Genomic DNA, 18,747 nt, shown 5'->3' with positions numbered 1-18,747 from the left:
TATTTAAAAAAACCAAGCTATTAAAAAAACAAACACCTGGACACCGGATTTCAAGAAAATACAAATTAAAATTGACCAGTTCAGTTAGACAAAGGATAATATTAAAATAAAAAGAATCCACTGGTCATATCCTGAAAGAAACCCCAAAAGGAAAAGTCCAAGGAATATCATAGCCAAAATCCAGAAGTTCTGCATCAAAGAAAATATACAATAAGCAGCTAGAAAGAGTACCAAGGAACCACACACAAGATCATACCTAAAGTTTTTATTGAGAGCTGGCAATTTCTATTATAGAAAAGAGATCTTGGAATATAATATTCTAAAAGGCAAAAAAAGCATCGGATTACAAGATAGAGTAATTTTTTCCCTAAAAAGCTTAGTATAATTCTATAGAGAAAAAAAAATGGATCTTTAATGAAATACAGGACTTTCAAGCTGATTGGAAAAAAAAGATACCCTGAAATATAAGCAGAACACTATAGAGAAAACTAAAAAGGTACATTTATTTGAACAGTTGGATAAAGTTGTAAGATGATGAAGTGCTAACATTATAACAGGAAGAGAAAAAATAAATGTCCCTTCAAATCCTTAATGTCTTCAGAATTTATTGAGTTAAATAAGAAAAACAGAGTACCTGGGGGTGGATCAGTTCTTTGAGAGAACAAAGGAAAGGGAGGGTAAAAGGAATATATTCTAGTATAGAAAATGAAGAAGATGGGGTGGAATTTAGTATTTTTCACTATTGAGCTACATAAGAAAAAGAGTATAAAGCATGCAAGATGATAGCTAGTGGGCATCAGGTGAATGTCACTTTTATCTGGACCAAACAAAGGAGAGTGAAATACACATATGAACAAAGGTAGGTGTAGAAAAATACAAACTCAACAGAGAAATAGGCAGGGATGAGAAGTGGAGGCATAGTTATAAGGCAGAATAATACTAGGATGGGAATAGTTAAAGTCAAAACTAACATTCTGATCCTGAAGGATTAAATAGAAAGAATAGAAAAGATCTGGAAATTAAAGGGTATCTATCAAATAGAGATTATGATATAAGAATGTAATGATATATGAATGTAATTATGATATATGATTATGAATATGTGATTATGATATATAAATGTAATGAAATACTATTGTGTTATAATAAATGACTAATGAAACTATTTCAAAGAATTCTGCAAAGTATGAACTAATGCAATGAAGTGAACACAACCAGGAGAACAATCTATAGAATGACACAATAAAAAAAAATTTTTTTGTAAGACTTAAGACTTCTGATCAAAAGAATGACCAACAACATTTTTAAAGGACTAATGATAAAGCAGTCTGTCCAATCTAAGGGAGACAGAAGATGTTGGTAGTTCCTTTCCTATCCTGTTGTCAACCCCACTGTGTCCATTTAATCTCATTAATATCTTCCTTGACTATTGTAATAGACTACCAAGACATACAGGACCTACATCAATACAACTACAAAACAATCTTTACAAAAATAGGCAGATCTGAAATAATCGGAGATCTATTAATTATTCATGTTTGAGCTATGTCAATATAATAAAATGACAATATGACCTAAAAAAAGAAAATGACAAGAAGACAAAGAGAGAAAATCAGTCACAGCTTAAAAGGAGCAAAGAAACCATGAGAGATTTGAAGAAAGCCAAGGTGCTCAATTCCCCAGTTCCTCTTATAGAAACTGTAAATTCCTCCCAACAATACCCTGTGCCTTGTTCAGAGAATTACCGTGACCAGATTGATGAGGGACACAGCATTGTAGCTGATGCCCCACAAGGCCATGAAGCCTGCAGTATCCACAATGATCATGATGATGGAGAAGAGGTTGAGGAAGCCAGAGCGGAGGTCCATCCCAAGCAGGAGGTAACAGACAGCAAATGTGGGTATGAGGCAGTAGAACAGAATGAGTAGGCCCTCGGAGACGATGGTCAGGTACTGTTCATAGAACACAAAGGTGATTCTGCCACAGAGGGAAGAAATGACAGTTGAGACTAGTGTTGATTCTTTCAAAACTTTACCTTCTCTCCAGGGCCTTGAGGATGGAAAAGCCGGAAGGAGTAGCTTTCCATCACCTCCTTCCCCCTAATACCTTCCTCCTGACACCCTAAACACCTCTATATCCCCTCATTTTCCTCAATCCTCTTTCTTCTATAACAACTAACATTTATATAACACTTTTTTAAGGTTTACAAAACACTTTTGCAGTAGCTAGGTAGTGCAGGGCCTGGAGTCAGGAAGACTCATCTTCCTGAGTTTAAAGCCTCAGATATTTACTAGCTGTGTGACCCTGTGCAAGTCACTTCACCCTGTTTGCCTCAGTGTTCTCATCTATAAAATGAACTGGAGAAGGAAATGGCAAACCACTCCAGTCTTTGCCAAAAGAAGCCCAAATGAGGTTGTAAAGAGTCAGAAATGACTGAAAAACAACCAAACAATAACAATATAACAAAGCACTTCACATAGATTAGGTCATTTGATCCTCCCACAAACCCTGTGAGGAAGGTATGACCATTATCCCCATTTTCCAGATGAGGAAACTGGAACTAAGGGCAATTAAATGATTTACGCAAGGTCACACAGTTGGTAAATTTCCAAAGACAAGATTCTGATGGGATTGGGATCTGGGCCCCAGAAAGGAAAAACCCTGGACTTTCCCACATGGCCAGATCTCTGGTGGGTTCGCCTGAGGCTATAATCCCATCAACTGGCCTTACATTGTGGCTACACCCAATCTCCTCTCCAAAGTCTTACCTCCCTATGGCCCCTGGCCATTTCCCACACTTAATCCTAGCTAGGTTCCATTGTCCAGGTCCCAGAAGTTCTGTTCACCCCAGTTTACAGGTCACTCCCATCCAGATCTCCTTAGGCCCCTCCTTCCAAACTACTTGACCACTCCTAGATCCTTCCCACAGGCTTTCTGTATATAAGGTCCATCTTGTCTCCATTAAGAGTCTGGGATTCTTGTAATCTAGCCACTGCAGGGATTCTTATAATCTAGCCACAGCTCTGATTCTTAAAATCTAGCCACTGGTCAGATTCTTATAATCTAGCCAATAGTTTACTAATGTTCAAACTCCTTAAGAGTCTGCCTAATATGGCAGATATTCTAATAAACCTTGTCTTTGGCTGAAAGAAGGCTTGGGTTGAATTCTTTCGGGCAGGACTTGCATGTTGTGATTTTGGGGTCCTAGGACTCCTGAACCTCTAAACCGCATCAATTCTATCTCGAATCTTACTCCAAGTCCAGCTTTCTGTGTTATACTTCTTTGCCTTTCTCACATACCTAATCCCTACCCCAATTCCCCACATTTTTGCCATTGGCCTATGTGGTGTATCAGCCAACAGCGCTTATTAGGTGTATCCTTTACTAAAACTACTGCCTGTATCCCACCTTTGTCCATTGCCCACATCCTGGCTCTCACGTGTAGGGGAAGACCTCAAAGTTAGGATCAGTCCCTGGAACTTTCCGCAGGTCAGTTGTGATGTTTTTTGCCAGCTCCCGGGCAGCCTGCAGAGCTCCTGTGTATTCCTGAGAATTCTTGAGGGCTGTTTGGTAAGCCATAAATCGGGTAGCTGGATAAAAGCCAGAGAGAGCCAAGGACAAAGATTGAGCAGGATGGAAGAAAGACTGTCAGTATCTCACAGATCAGAATTTATTAAGCATTCAAAATAGAATAAACATTATACCAAACAATGAGGAAATAGTTTACCCTCTGAGAGTTTATAATCATGGGATCATAGATTTACAACTGGAAGGGACCGTAGAGGTCATATGGTTCAACTCCTTCATTTTATAGATAAGGAACTAAGAGGTTATGGAATTTAGCTAATGTCACATTGGTGGCAAATGGCAGAGAGAACATTTGAACTCAGGTCCTCTGACTCCATTAACTCTAAAGAGATGACCCAAATGAACAAAAGTTAATATGGTGGAAAGAAAATAAAACTAGAAGTAGAGAGACTTGGGGTCTAGTCCCAGCTTTGTTTATAGGTATGACCTTGGGTAGATCCCTTCATTTCTTTCTGGGAATCAGTTTCCTCATCAATAAAATGAGGTTTTCCTGGAGGACCTCAAAGATCCTCCCAGTTCCAACATCCCACAAGTCTGTTATTCTCCAGGTAAGTGTTTAAAATGTCATTAATTCCTGGCAATAAAGATGGGGATGCAGCTGAGAAATCCCTAGAGGAAAGGACTTTGATGGAAGTTTTCTGAATAGGGGAGGAAAGGTTGCTTAAATCCTTAGAAAAAAAGGTCATTCCAAGGGCAGGGGACAGGGAGAATGAATAATAAAAGGTTATGAAGGGCTGAAAGGAAGCAGAAGGGAAGGACTCAAGCTAAAAGTAGGGGAAGGGAAAGAGGACGTAGGACACTTCACAAAATACTATACATAACATCAGAAACTGGCCACCAGAAAGGCACCAGGGAGTTATTTTTTTTTTTTAGTAGGAAGGAGGTAAGGGCAAAAAGGACTCTAAGGACCACTTAGAGGGAAGGATCAAAATAATAATAATAGCTGTCATTTATAGCGTTTTAAGACTTGTAAAACTCTTTACACATTATATCATTTGATCCTCACAACAACCCTTTGAGGTAGATGCTGTTATTCTCCCCATTTTATAGAAGAAGAAACTGAGGCTGAGGGAGGTTCAGTGACTCACTCAGGGTCACACATCTAGTAGGTGTATTAGACAATAAATTCCTTGAGGGCAGGGACTGTCTTTTGTCTCTTTTCACATCTCCAGCATTTAGCACAGAGCCTGGCACACAGTAGGCACTTAATAAATATTGATTGATTAATTGATTGAAGTGTCTGAGGCAAAATTTGAACTGGGGTCTTCCTGTCTCAGAGTCCAACACTCTATCTCTAAGTTCCTTGAAAGCAGGGACTCCCTTTTGCCTTTTTTTTCTTTTTTTTTTTGTATCCTTAGCACTTAGCTCAGTGTCTGGTACATAACAAGTGCTTAATAAATTCGTGTTGACTGATTCTACCCACAATTGCATAGATTTAGAGCTGGAAGGGATCTTAGAGGTACAACCCCCTTCATTTTGCAGATATGGAACCTAAAGGCAAAGTGATTTGCCTTAGGTCACACAAGTAGTAAGGGGTAGAGCTAGGATTTGAACCCAGGTCCTCTGACTCCCAATCCAGCATCTTGCCACTGCATTGAGAAAAACCACTTCCTACTCTAAGCCTCCGATTTCTGAGCTTTAAAAATGAGTGGGGAGGGGCAGCTAGGTGGCGCAGTGGATAGAGCACCGGCCCTGAAGTCAAGAGGACCTGAGTTCAAATCTGGCCTCAGACCAAACATTTGATGCGTACTAGCTGTGTGACCCTGGGCAAGTCACTTAACCCCAATTGCCTAAAAGCAAAAAAAAAATGAATGGGGATGGATTCCAGAGACTCTGAAAGCCCAACTAACTCGAACACAATGGTTATCCTTTTATAATAGGAGTCCAGGTGGACTTTGGTAAGGAATTTGGTTGTGGGAAGAGAAGAAAAGGCAGGTCATGGAGGAGCTGTGAAGGCTGGAACAGCAGGCCTGAGGAACAGAATCAATGTGGGAAAGGAAGGGCAGCGAACAGGTGCAAACAACTTCACTAAGGACGTGGAGAAGGAAGAGGATGTGTGGAGGTGTGGTACAATGGAGCTCAGAATTTGGAGCCGCAGGGCAGCTCTGCCACTTAGAGGAAAGTCACCAACTTTTCTGGGCCTTAATATCCTCATCCGTAAAATGACAGGATTGGACTAGATGAGCTCTGAGGTGCCTTCCAGTTCAAGATCTAGGATATAAATCATAAGAAGCAAAGGGAGGGGAGGGGGATATGGTACTCACATTACAGTTATCCCTGCTACCTCACAACTTTCCCCATTGAGGCTTCGATATATCAGGGGTTGGCATAAGAAATTAAGTGGGAATTTTTGGAGAGTTTTGCAGAAACTGCAGACGACATGCAGAGGCCAACAGACAGCACAGAAAAGGTTTAGAAACTCAGAAATGCATAAAATATTTGTATAGTACTGTATAACATCAATATATTTTCTGTTAATACCGTAATTCAGACTTCTGTGGTACAAAGGGAGGGCCAAAAAATGATACACAGATTTTCCAGATCGTGGGAGCACTTTGCCCCTAACCCCTGTGATGTGGAAGGTATAACTGTAGTCTTGTTTGAGACTCAAAGCTACCATAGGCCCTATGACTTCCGGTCACCCTGAGGACCAGTTCCCATTTGTAACAGCTTTGTTCTTTTCAGAGATTCTTTAAAACTCTTACCTAGGATCTCGCCATCTGCACTAATGTTCACAGAACCATCATAAGCTCCCAGGCCCCTGTAGAGAGAACACTACCATGAGAGTTGCCCAGAGGAACTAATCCTCCTTCCCTGCCCTGGGACTGACTACATCTCAATGTGAATCAATGCCCCACCTCTCTCCTGTCAGCTAACCTCACTCCAGTGCTCCAGCCCAGCTTGTACCTTCTCCCAGATTCAGGTGCGCAGGCCCCACCTCCAGCCCCCAGCCCACTGCTAGAGCCATACCCCTTGGGGCACTTGATATTGGCTTTGTCCTCCAAAAACCAAGGCAGGTAGTTGTGGAACTGCTCCTCTGTGGGCCGGGCAGTGCTTACACACCTCTGTAAGCAGGTAAAGGTACCTGTGGGGAGATAAGACTTTTCTTATGCTTATCCTAACCTCTTTGCTGCGTCAGACATTGTTAAATTACTGTGCTCTCCTCTCACAGAATCAGAATCACAGGTATTATTTGAGAATTAGAAGGGATTTTAGCATCCATCTGGTCCAAACCATAACCAAAAAGAAGCCCCACCATAACATACCTTACAACTGGTCTTCCAGACTGTGTTTAAAGACCTTGAAGGATAGGGAAGCTACCTCCACCCATTGGGGCAGCCCATTCCCCTTTTAGATACCTCTAATTGCTAAGGGTTTCCTGACATCAAGATTAAATTCACCTCTTTACAGCTTTCATACCTCACTTCTAGTTCTGCCCTCTGGAGCAACATAACAGTCCTTCAAATATTAGGACAAAGCTAGCATGTTCCCTTCTCCTTCCTTCCATCTTCTCTTCACCAGGCTAAATGTGCCCGATTTTCACACATCATAACATCAGGGCCCTTCACCTATCCTGGGTGCCCTCTTCTGGATACTCTCCAGCTTTTTGTAACACTGCTCTCTCCTGGTCCTCCTCCTACCCATCTCACTATTCCTTAGTCTCATTGACTAAACCATCATCCATATCATGCCCCCTCCGTATGAATGTACCCCATGGCTCTTTCTCGGGCCCTCTTCTCTCTTTCTCCTACACTGTCAGCTGCTATAGGAAATCCCCAACTGGATGTCCCTTAGGCATCTCAAACTCAACATGTCCAAAATCATTATCTTACTCCCTCTCCCCCCCAAAAAACTCCCTTTATCCTAACTCTTTTATTCCTATTGAGGACGCCACAATTCTTCCAATCACCCAATATCATAGCCTCAAAGTCATCCTCAACTTTTCCTTCTTCAGCACACAATTCCATCAAATCAATTGCCAAGACTTGTTGACTCTACCTCTTGTTCTCTATTCATATGGCTACCACCCTACTTCATCATCACCCCCTTGGTCCCTGCCTCAAATCTTTTCTTTCCATTCCATCTTCCATGAAACTGCCAAATTAATATTCCTAAAGCACGGATCTGACCATATCATTCCTGGGCTCAAGAAATTCCAGTGGTTCCTCCTTTCCTTGAAGATAAAATACAAATTGTTCTGTTTGGTTTTTAAAGGCTTCTATCACCCAGCTTCAAACTCTTTTTCCACGCTTTTTTCATATAACTCTCCTTCACAAACTCTACATTTGAGCCAAGCATGTTTCTCATATTCAACATTCCATCTTGTCTCTTAATGCTTTTGAACAGGCTGTTCCTTATGACTACAATGTGTTGCCTCCTTACTTTGTCCACATAGAAATCCAAGCTGCCTTCAACCACATAAATCACCAGTATTTCTATATACACTGATGAAACCCAGTAGAAAGAGACAGAGAAATTCCATTTAAAATAACTGCAGACAACATAAAATACTTGGGAATCCACCTGCTAAGACAAAAACCAGAAACTATATGAAAACAATTACAAAACACTCTTCACACAAATGAAGACAGATCTAAATAACTGGAGGAGTATTAATTAATTGCTCATGGATAGGTTGAGCCAATATAATAAAAATGAGAAATCTACCTAAATTAATCTGCTTATTCAGTGCCATACCGAACTACCGAATAATTATTTTGTAGCTCTAGAAAAAAATAATAACAAAATTCATCTGGAAGAACAAAAGGTAAAGAGTATCAATGGAATCAGTGAAAAAAATGTGAATGAAGGCAGTCTAGCAGTACTAGAATTCAAACTATATTACAAAGTGGCAATCATCAAAACAGTCTGGTACTAAGAAACAGACTGGTGGATCAGTGGAATAAATTAGGTACCCATTCATAGTAGTAAGTAACCATAGTAATCTAGAGTTTGATAAATCCAAAGATCCAAATTTTTGAGGTAAGAACTCAACATTTGACCAAAATTGCTGGGAAAACCAGAAAGCAGTTTGGCAGAAACTAGGCCAAGACCAACATCTTACACTGTATACCAAGATAAAGTCAACCTGGATAAATGATTTAGACATAAAAGGTAGTATCATCACTAAATCAGGAGAACATGAAAAAATATACTTGTAAAATCTATGGATAAAGGAAGAGTCTATTATCAAACAAGAGACAGAGAGGATCATGGAAAATATAATGGGATAATTTTGATTATATGAAATTTAAAAGGTTTTACACAAACAAAACCAATGCACCTAAAATTTGAAGAAAAGCAGGAAACTGAGGGGAAAAGTTTATCATGAGTTTCTCTGATAAAGGCCTCATTTCTCAAATATATAGAGAACTGAGCCAGACTTATAAAAATATGTGCTATTATACAATTGATAAATAATCAGAGGATATGAATAAAAATAGGCAGTTTTCAGAAGAAGAAATCACAGCTATCCATACTTATATTAAAAAAAAACTCTAAATCACTACTGATTAGAGAAACGCAAATTTAGAAAAAACTCTGAAGTACCACATAACAATTATCAGATTGGCTAACATGACAGAAAGAGAAAGTGACAAATGCCAGAGAGGATGTGGAAAAATCGGGACACTAATGCGCTGTTAGTAGAGTTGTAAACTAGTTCAACTATTTTGGAGAACAATTTGGAACTATGCCCAAAGGGTTATAGAATTCTGTATACCCTTTGACCCAGCAATACTATCATTAAGTCTGTATCCCAAAAAGATCAGGGAAAGGGAAAAGGACCGATATGTACAAAAATATTTATAGCAGCTCTTTTTGTAGTGGCAAAGAATTAAAAATGATGGAATGCCCATCAGTTGGGGAATAGCTGAACAAGTTGTGGTATATGACTGTGATAGAATACTATTATGCTATAAGAAATGACAAATAGGATGGTTTCAGAACAACCTGAGAAGACCCATATGAACTGATGCAAAATGAAGTGAGGAAAAACAGAAGAACATTGTATACAGTGATAGCAATATTGTAATTATTATCAACTGTAAAAAACTTAGTTACTCTGATCAAGACAATGATTCAAGATAATTCCAAAGGAATTATGCTATCTACCTCCAGAGAGAGCTGATAAATGTTGAGTGCAATTTCACTTTCTTTATTTTTCTTGCTTTTTTTGCAACATGACTAGTATGGAAATATGTTTTTCATGATTTCCCATGTTTAATGAGTATCATATTGCTTGTCTTCTCAATGGGTGAGGAAGGGAGAGAATTTGAAACTCAATTTTTTTATTCTAATAAATAAATAATGAATTTGAAGGGGGAAAAAAGCTCAAGCCAAATGACACCTCCTACAGAAAGCCTATCTAGATTTCCCCAACAGCAAGTGCTCCCCCAACTTACTTTGAATCTACTTTATTTATGTTTTGTATATAATTTTTTGTGTATATGGTACATGTTATTTCCCTAGAATTAGGTGTAATCTCTCTGAGGGTTTTGTCTTTCTATCCCCATAGTCTAATACAGTGCCTGTCACATAGTTGGTATTTAATAAATTGTTTGTTGAATGAATCAATTTAATCCCTTGAAGGAGATAAACACCATCTCCTGGACCTCCCCCCAAAACAGCAGGACTTACCTTCAGTGGAAGGACAGAAGGAGTTATTTCTGTAAAGACGACAGCACTCAGAGAGAGGTGACAGCCAGTCAATGAAGTCGTCCACCCAGGAGGAAGCTGGGATAGCCAGATAAGACCTGAGGAGCAAATGGGTCAGAGCAGAAGAGGAAGAGAGGACAGTGAGCTAGCTAGCAAGTAGTGGTGTGCTGGTAAATATTTAACAATCTTCTCTCCAGAAGAAAAAAATGTACATACAACACACTCGAGTTCAGTCAGCATTATTAACATTTTCTCCATTACTTTCTTAAGTTTAGACAGTCAACAAAACAATAATTAAAGCCCTGATTTGTAACAGTTGCCAATTTCCAAGACGTAGATGCCCACAGTGAAAATTTACAGTTGGCTCTCAGGAACTAGTTGGAGTTGGCTCCAGCATACTCTTGCCTATAAGCCAGGTAAAGTTTCTCTGCACTGTTTCCCCATTCCTCCCTTGTGGTACCCTAAATTCTCCAGAGAGCTAATGCCTTCATGTCCCCTTCACACTTGTGGTAACCCACGCAAGTCTGCCTTCCTATACTCCATGTTGTGTACCTATCCCTTCACCCATCAATATGGATCTCTGATTACTTCAGGACATTTCTTAGTGCCTGGCTAATTATTCTGAGCAAAGGAATTAATGACTTATAATGACTTGCTATGTTATCCCTCTACAGTAAAATGTAAAGTTTAAAAGACTATTATATCTTAACCCAAAAAAATGAGTCATGAGGGAATTCCAGGAACCGTGACAAGCTAGGGAGTGAAGGTGGGTAGGTATAGTAGAACAAGGAAGCCTTTGAGTTCTCTTCCAATCAGAGCACAGAGGCAACCCCTTCCTCCTAGAGCAGAGTAAGTAGAGAAATGAAGAAGAGGACCTAACTCACAGAATATCTGAAGTAGAAGGAATTTTGGTGGCAATTGAGTCCTACCCATAGTGGAAAAAATGTCTCGACTCTATCATACTTGAGAAGTGGTCATTGAGACTCTGCTCCAGTGCAAGAGTCATTACCAATCTGAGGCAGCCGTTTCTATTCTGGAACAACTCTGTTATAAATTTCTCCTGACATCACACCTAAATTTGCCCCTTTGAAACCTTCACCAATTGTGCTAAATTCTGCCCTCTGGGTGTAAAAAGAGTAGAGGCATTGCACCCCCCTGGCCAGGAGGGGCTTAATAAATGCTTGTTGATTGATTAATGTTTAATCTCTCTTCTCCAGGACACCTCTTCAGGTACTTGAAGGCAACTGTCGTGTTCTCCCTGAGTCTTCTCTTCTCCAGACTATGCATCCTCTCCAATTCTTTCAAATGATCTTCATTCAGCATGGACTCAAGGCCTTTCACCATCCTACTTGCCCTCTTCTGAACATTCTCCAGTTATCAATGTCCTCCCTAAACCATGTTGCCTTGAACTGAGCACAACATTCCAGATGAGGTCTAAACAGTTGAGGGTATAGACAAGGAAGTCTGAAATAAAAGAAGTAGGTAGGAGGGGGAAATGGAGTCAAAAGGTAAGGAAGCCTGGAGTAAGGAATGGTGGTGTGAATACTTACTCTTCAGGGAACTCTGTGGCATACTGGATCTTCTGGGTGAGGGAGTAAGGATCACAGCCAGAACTGGAGCAGATAGCATTCATGCCATCCAAGCTTGAAAAGTTATAGCCAGAAGTGGTCACAAAGTAAACAGGCACTCCAACTTCAAAGTATCGGTTCAGGAACAGGAAGTAATCCAGAAGGTATGAATCCTGGGAAGGGTGCAAATTCAGCTTAGTGATTCCTTCATAGGTCAGACTCCAAGTTAGAGACCTATTCAAACCAAATTTGCACACATACACAAAAATGCACCCCTTCTTATACAGACATTTAAATAAGCATACACTTATGTGTGCATGTGCATGTACATGTGTGTACACACACACACACACACATACACACACACACACACGCATAGCCACACTCAGATTCATACCTGGGATCTGTCTTTCTCTACTAGTCCCTTTCCCTTCACTATCAAACACAGGATCACAGAATTAGTTCTTCCCCTTCATTTTACAGTTAGAACACTGAGGGCTAAGAAAGATTGAGTTGGCCAAGCTCACATTGGTAGTAAGTAGCAAAGCCAGGATTTGAACCCATGTCCTTCAACAATAAATCTATTACTCTTTCTACTATACCATGCTACTTTCCTTTACATGATCAGGTCCCCAATAGAATGTAAACTCCTTGAAGGAAGGAGCTGTTTTGTTTTTGTCTTTGTACCCCCAACATCTTACATGTTGTAGTCACTTGACAGGCATTTGTGGAATTGAAATGAATTAGGTCTTCCTTATATTGAAAAACTAAAGAATTTCCTTGACCCTAGAACTAACCTGTCTGCTATCCTATTTTTATTCTCCTTTAAAAAAAATCATTTCTAGAGCTTCTAGAATGAGTGAGCCACATTTATTGCCTCTATTTCTTCACCAAAAATTCTTTCCTTAATCCTCTTGAATCTAGGATTCTACATTTCCACCATTTCACTGAAACTACTAAATCAAAGATTACTATTGACCTCTTAAATAGTCAGATTCAGTGGCTTTTTCTCAGTCCACATCTTCTTGATCTCTCTGCAACTTTAGGCACCTTTGACCACTCCTTCTCTTTGCTTCCATAATGTTGTATTATTCTTATTCTCTTCCTCCCTCTGTTCCTTTTCTGTCTCTTTTCCTGTCTTATCTTCCCCATTTTGGTCCCTAACTATAGACAATTACCAAAGGTTCAGTCCTTAGCCCTTTACTCTTTTCTTTCTATTCTCCTTCTCTGTATTCCCTTTCTCTCTTTCCCTCCAATATCTCATCTCTCCTCAGTACTCCCAATAGTAGAAAACTCTGTTTTCACTCTACACTTGACTTTTTTCTGTAGCTCTAGGCTTGCATTTCAAACTGCCTTCTGGACACATACACCTCCTGTAACTGCAAATTCAATAAATTGAATCCTGAACTTGTCTTTCCCCAAAACCCTACTCTCCCTCCTCACTTCTCTATTTCCATTAGTGGCACCACAAGTAAACCATGTTCAAAACCTTGGGATCATCTTTTATTTCTTTCTCTCTCTGTCATAGCCAATCAGTTCCTAAGTCCTATTTATTTTACCTTCACAATGTATCTTGAATCCATTGTCTCCTTTCTATTCCCATTTTTACCACCTTAGCTCAGACTTCTAACCGACCCCACTATCTCTCTTATTTCCCCACTAGCTCACTGCTGCCGTATTAATATTCCTAAAATACTATTTTTTATCATTTTTCTCCCCTGCTCAAAAACTTTTAGTAGCTGCCTTATTACCTATAGGATAAAATTTAAACTTCTTATCCTGGCATTCAAGGCCCCAAAATACCTGCCTCTTAAATTTGATCTCCCATTAATCTTCTAAATGAATCCTCTACTCTAGCTAATCTAGTCTACTCACTGACCTCCAAACATTCTATTCTCCAACTTAGGATACCTCCCCCTTGTCTTGCATGAAGTTTCTCAGACTACAGTGATATCTCCTTCTTCTGACTCATACTATCTACTCCATTCTTTTGGCAATGGTCATGTATAAAATGTAGCTAGAAAGTCATGAAACTGATTTCCTGGATTTAAGCCTAGGAGTGACCTTAGAGATCATCTACTCCAACTCTTTCATCTTACAGATGAGGAAACTAAGGCCCAGAGTGAAGCGTCTTATGCAAGGCCACAAATGCAGAAGCTGGTATCAAAATCCAGGTCTTCAGACTCCAAATCCAGTGTATTTTCCACTGTATTCCCTCAGTTCCTCACTTACAAGAGCTGCATCCAAAAATTGGTGTCATTGCTTATAGTTAGTCACATTTCAACACTGAAATATGCCACAGTATAGAATGCTAATTCATAATCAGAGGACCTTGATTCAAGTCCTTCAGCCCTCTGGGCCTCAATTTCCTTATCCAAAAAATGAAGGAATTAGACTAGATAAATTTTCAGAGTCTGAAGTCCCTTACAGTCTTGAATCTAAGAATCCTATGATTCTTTGTTGTTGTCACTCAACATCATTAATTTTTCATTTATGCTCCTCCCAACTGGGTTATAAGCATCTTGAAGACAGGGACCATACCTTGTATCCCTTTGTATACCCCTAGTACAATGTCTTGTACAAACCTGGAGCAAAGAAAACATTTGTTGATTTATCTCCTAGAGCAGGGGTTCTTAACCTGGAGTCAGTTAACTTGTTTTTGTTTTTGTTTTATATTTGATATAATCGGTTCCCTTTGTAAGCCCATGTATTTTATTTTATATATTTAAAAGCATTATTCTGAGAAGGGATCCATAAGCTTCACCAGACCACCAAAGGAAATCATGATACAAAAGTTATGAACCCCTGTACTAGAGACTTTTTTTCTAGAAACAGAGGAAGAATTAAAGGGAAAATAGTCTAGAAGACTGGTCTCCAAACTTTTTTGATTGAACAGTCTTGTCAGTAAAAAAAAAAATTTGAGCACAGTACCCACAATATGTGTATTTATTTATATTTTGTATACATATTTATGAGTTATATACAGATACTACTGTGCTAATAATTTATCATATATTATATATAACTAATAATAAAACTACTATAAAATGTGCATTTTAAAAGGATGAATTAAAGATAAAATAATATTTAAACCTGGAGTCAGTAAGGAGCCAATAGGGCAGTAACATGGTCAATCCTATGCATTAGGAAAGACATTTTGATAACTATGTGGAGAATGAAATGGAGTGGGAAGAGGCTGAGGCAAAAAGACTAATTAGGAGGTTATTGCAATAATCCAGGTGAGAGATGATAACAGTTGTGTGGTAGACAAGCCTCACAATTATCTATTGTGAGAAAGGTATGATTTGACCCATCTTTCTACCCTCCTATTGCTTGTTTACCCATTTCTTGAGGTGAGGCCAACGCTTCCACTTTGGAGACCAAATGGCTAGAGGACACCTGAATGGGAATATAGAAGGGAGGAGTTGTATGGTCAGTGCCGAGATAACCATCTCACCTGGGGTAGTGACAGCTCTTGGTCCAGCCCCACCTCGATCTGGCACATGTAATAGAGGCTCACAGCAAACAGGGCCACAAAGAGCGCTAACTAAAAGGAAAAACAGCTGGTGAGAAGGGGAAGAACTTTTCTACTTGGAGACAACAGAAAAACTGCTGGAAGTACCTTGGACACAGCAAGCATCCAGAATAGTGGGGAAAGGTCTCCTCCCAGCCACTGGAAGGATTGCCCTCAGGGAACTTAAACACTTTGGGAAGTAGCTTAAAGCCACCTCCACAAAGGAGAGGGGAAAACTTTACTTTCTATCTGTGATAGCCATAAAGACCATGGTGACCTCTCTGAGCAGAGAAATAATTAACATGAGCCAAAAAGGGCTTTGCAACAGGGTGCCAACGTGGGAGGAGAATACTGCCTCTTTATGAGGCACACTTTCTTCCCAAGACCAATGCCTTGGTCCTTCACTGGTCTATACCACTGTTCAGAATAATACTTTCAGGGTACCCTCACAACAGGGCCCCTCTCCCAAGACCCAGCTTCCCCTCAGCCTCCACTCCTTGAACTACTTTTTCCCCAGATTAAAAAAAAATCCTAGTGTATCTCCTCTGAGCTGCTAAGTACAAAAGCAAAACAGTTCTTAAAAATAGACACTGTAGGTGAAGGAAGGATAAATACTTAGGCTGCTGATTATACTGAGGTGTTGTATTGCCCAAGGATCTCACTTGTATCCACAAGTTCTTTCACTTTTTTTTTTAGGCAATTGGGTTTAAGTGACTTGCCCAGGGTCACATAGCTAATAAGTGTCAAGTGTTTGGTCTGAGGTCAAATTTGAACTCAGGTCCTCCTGACCTCAAGGCCGATGCTGTATCCACTGTGCCACCTAGCTGCCCCTCACAAGTTCTTAAAAGTCTCAGTGGACAATGTACACTCTGGAGCCTAATAAAGCCATAAAATAAGTGAACACAGCCCTTTTGCATATCCCCTCTGGTCTAGTCTCCAAGATATAGCCCCTTCTGAAGATAGATACGACCAATGACATGTCCAGAAAGAAGTCTTTTTCTTGCATTTTGATCTGAGATTCCAGGATTCCCAATTGCGCCAGATCTAGAGAGTTCCCAAGATCTGGTCTCAATCGCTACTCTCACTTGAGACCTAGCATCCCTTTGTCCCTTGGGAACTAGAGCCTACATCAAACTGGCCTATCACAGTTCTTCCCCTTAGAGCTCACCACAACGACCCGAGTGAATCTATGCAGCAAGAAGGGGGCATAGAACTTGCGGAAGAAGCGAAGTAGGAAACCTTCACTCTCCTGAGAGGAAGGCGATTTACTGGAGCGAGCACAGCAGCAAACATCCTTGAGGCCAGCCTAGGAGGGTTAGAGAAGCATTCTCATTAGCAGTGAGAGTAACAGATCTTCAAGGAAACAAGTTCAGTTCAATCAACATGTCCAAAATAAAACTCACTGTCCTCCCCACCTTAAACCTGCCCCTCTCCAAAACGTTCCCATTTCTTTCCCATCCGTCCAAATCAACAAGTTTGGAAACCTCAGAGTCATGTTTGATTCTTCCCTTTGCCTCACAGCCCCACCTCCCACATACAGTCAGCTGGAGAGTCTGGTAGATTCTACCTCCACAATCCCTCTCCCATCTGTCCCCTTATCTCTACTCACACAGCCTCCACCCCAATTCAAGACTTCATCCCTTCTCTGCTGGGCTACTGCCACAGTCTACCAATTGGACTCCCAGATTCCTGTCTCTCCCCTCTCAAATCCTCCCTTCCCACAGCTACCAGAATAACCTTCCTAAAGAACAAATCTGACTGTGCCACCCCCTTTCTCAAGAAATTCCACTGATTCCCAATTGCTTCTAAGATAAAATACAAACTCCTCAATTTGTCACTTAAAGCCCTTCACAAAAGGGCTCCAGGTTGTCTTTCCAGACTTGTTACACATTACCTCTCTTTGTTTAATACACATTCCAGCCTACCTAGCCAGCTTGCCAGTCCCTGAACTCACCGTTCCATCTTCTACCACTGTGCCTGAAATGCACTCCCTTCTCTCCTCTTGCCAATTAGAATCCCTAGCTTCCTTCAAAGCTCAGTTGATGTGTCACTCCAATGGGAAGCCTATTCCAATGCCTTAGTTAATAGTGCTGACTCCTTCCTCAAATTATCACAGGTCTACTTATCTCTTTAGAACGTGAGCTCCTTGGGGGACAAGAATCATAGCTTCAGAGTGGAAAGGAAAGGGAATTTATAAGTCATCTAACCCAACTCTTCATTTTATAGATAAAGAAGCTGAGGCTCAGAGAGATTGATTGCCTTGCCCAGACTTGCACAGTCAGCAAGTGCCAGAGATGGGATTTCAACCTAGGTCTACCCAATTCCAAGTCTGCTATGCCATGCTGCCTCCGTTCTGTCTTGCAGACCCAGCACCTAGCACAGAGGTGATTGGATTGAATTGAATTGGATTGGATTTCCTTGAGTTTCTGAAGGGAAGGTCCCAGAGTAAAGAATTTTATTTTACTTTGGTCTTTGTATCCCCTAGTGTCTGGTATAGTGTCTGACACCTTGTAAATGCTTAATAAAATGCCTGGCAACTGATTGATTCTCACCCTTTCCATCACATCCTGCCCTTGACACCAGAGGCCTTCCTCTCTCTCTCTCTCTCTATTGCTAGGGGAGATGAGGCCACCCTTTAATTCCACCCAGAGGTCACTCCAGCCCCGACCTCCAAGAGCTCCCTACCTCTTGCCTTTTGCTATCCAGGGAGAGCAAGGCAACAAAAGCTGACATCTGCAGCAGGAAATCAAAGATAATCGCCATGCCAGCTGTCAGAGCAAAAGTGCGCACAGCTGGCATCTGAGTCAGTGCACCTTGTGGAGGAACAAATGGAAAGTGAGAAAACAGTGCCATTGAAAGAAGATGAAGGAGCAGTGCTGGGAATGGGGCCAGAACAAAACCAAGGGGCTGGGCCAGGGGCTAAACAACAGGATAGGCCACTAAGCAACTGTGCTTAAAGCTAAGATAAAGAGTTGACTGGCATTTAGAACTGTGCTTTGCACTAATTTTCCAGGCCCTCTCAGGACATTCTAGCATGGATCAGGTGACCTCAGAGGCTTCGCAGAGCTATAGAACAATAATAGAAATAACTCCTATTTACATACCACTCTAAGGACTTTCTAATTCTCATTCACAGACCACTCTAAGGACTTTTCCAATCTACCATTTGAGGTATATGATATGAACATTATTATTAACATAGCATAGTGGAAAGAATATTGGTTTTGTAATTGTAGAGTTGGGTTCAAATCCTCACTCAGCCACTTATTAATCTGTTTGACTTCAAGTGAGTTACTTCCCTTCCCTGAGCCTTATTGCTATAGCTAGCATTTCCAGTGAAATATTGAATAATATTGGTGATAATTTACCTCTTTGCTTTACCCCTGATCTTATGGGGAAGGCTTCAAGGTTATCCTGTTG

At 40.5% G+C, this 18,747-nt stretch overlaps 1 protein-coding gene across 1 annotated transcript in view; it reads right to left on the bottom strand.

Annotated features, from left to right (window-relative positions):
- Positions 1–18,747, bottom strand: part of NPC1L1 (NPC1 like intracellular cholesterol transporter 1) — a 40,798-nt gene that overhangs the window by 10,156 nt on the left and 11,895 nt on the right. Inside the window, exons 8-16 of the mRNA XM_020984056.2 lie at positions 18,013–18,140; positions 16,496–16,633; positions 15,271–15,360; positions 11,796–11,986; positions 10,228–10,343; positions 6,559–6,673; positions 6,294–6,349; positions 3,440–3,590; positions 1,746–1,977 (exon numbers count right to left, since the gene is read on the bottom strand). Of these exons, the coding sequence (XP_020839715.1) occupies positions 1,746–1,977; positions 3,440–3,590; positions 6,294–6,349; positions 6,559–6,673; positions 10,228–10,343; positions 11,796–11,986; positions 15,271–15,360; positions 16,496–16,633; positions 18,013–18,140 (1,217 nt within the window). The remainder of the gene's footprint in view (positions 1–1,745; positions 1,978–3,439; positions 3,591–6,293; positions 6,350–6,558; positions 6,674–10,227; positions 10,344–11,795; positions 11,987–15,270; positions 15,361–16,495; positions 16,634–18,012; positions 18,141–18,747) is intronic.

The sequence above is a fragment of the Phascolarctos cinereus genome, unplaced genomic scaffold, assembly GCF_003287225.1.
Source record: "Phascolarctos cinereus isolate Bilbo 61053 unplaced genomic scaffold, phaCin_HiC Scaffold_2;HRSCAF=192, whole genome shotgun sequence".
Classification (NCBI taxonomy): Eukaryota; Metazoa; Chordata; class Mammalia; order Diprotodontia; family Phascolarctidae; genus Phascolarctos; species Phascolarctos cinereus.
The sequence above is the reverse complement of the archived record's forward strand: the minus strand, read 5'-3'. Positions and strand labels throughout refer to the sequence as shown.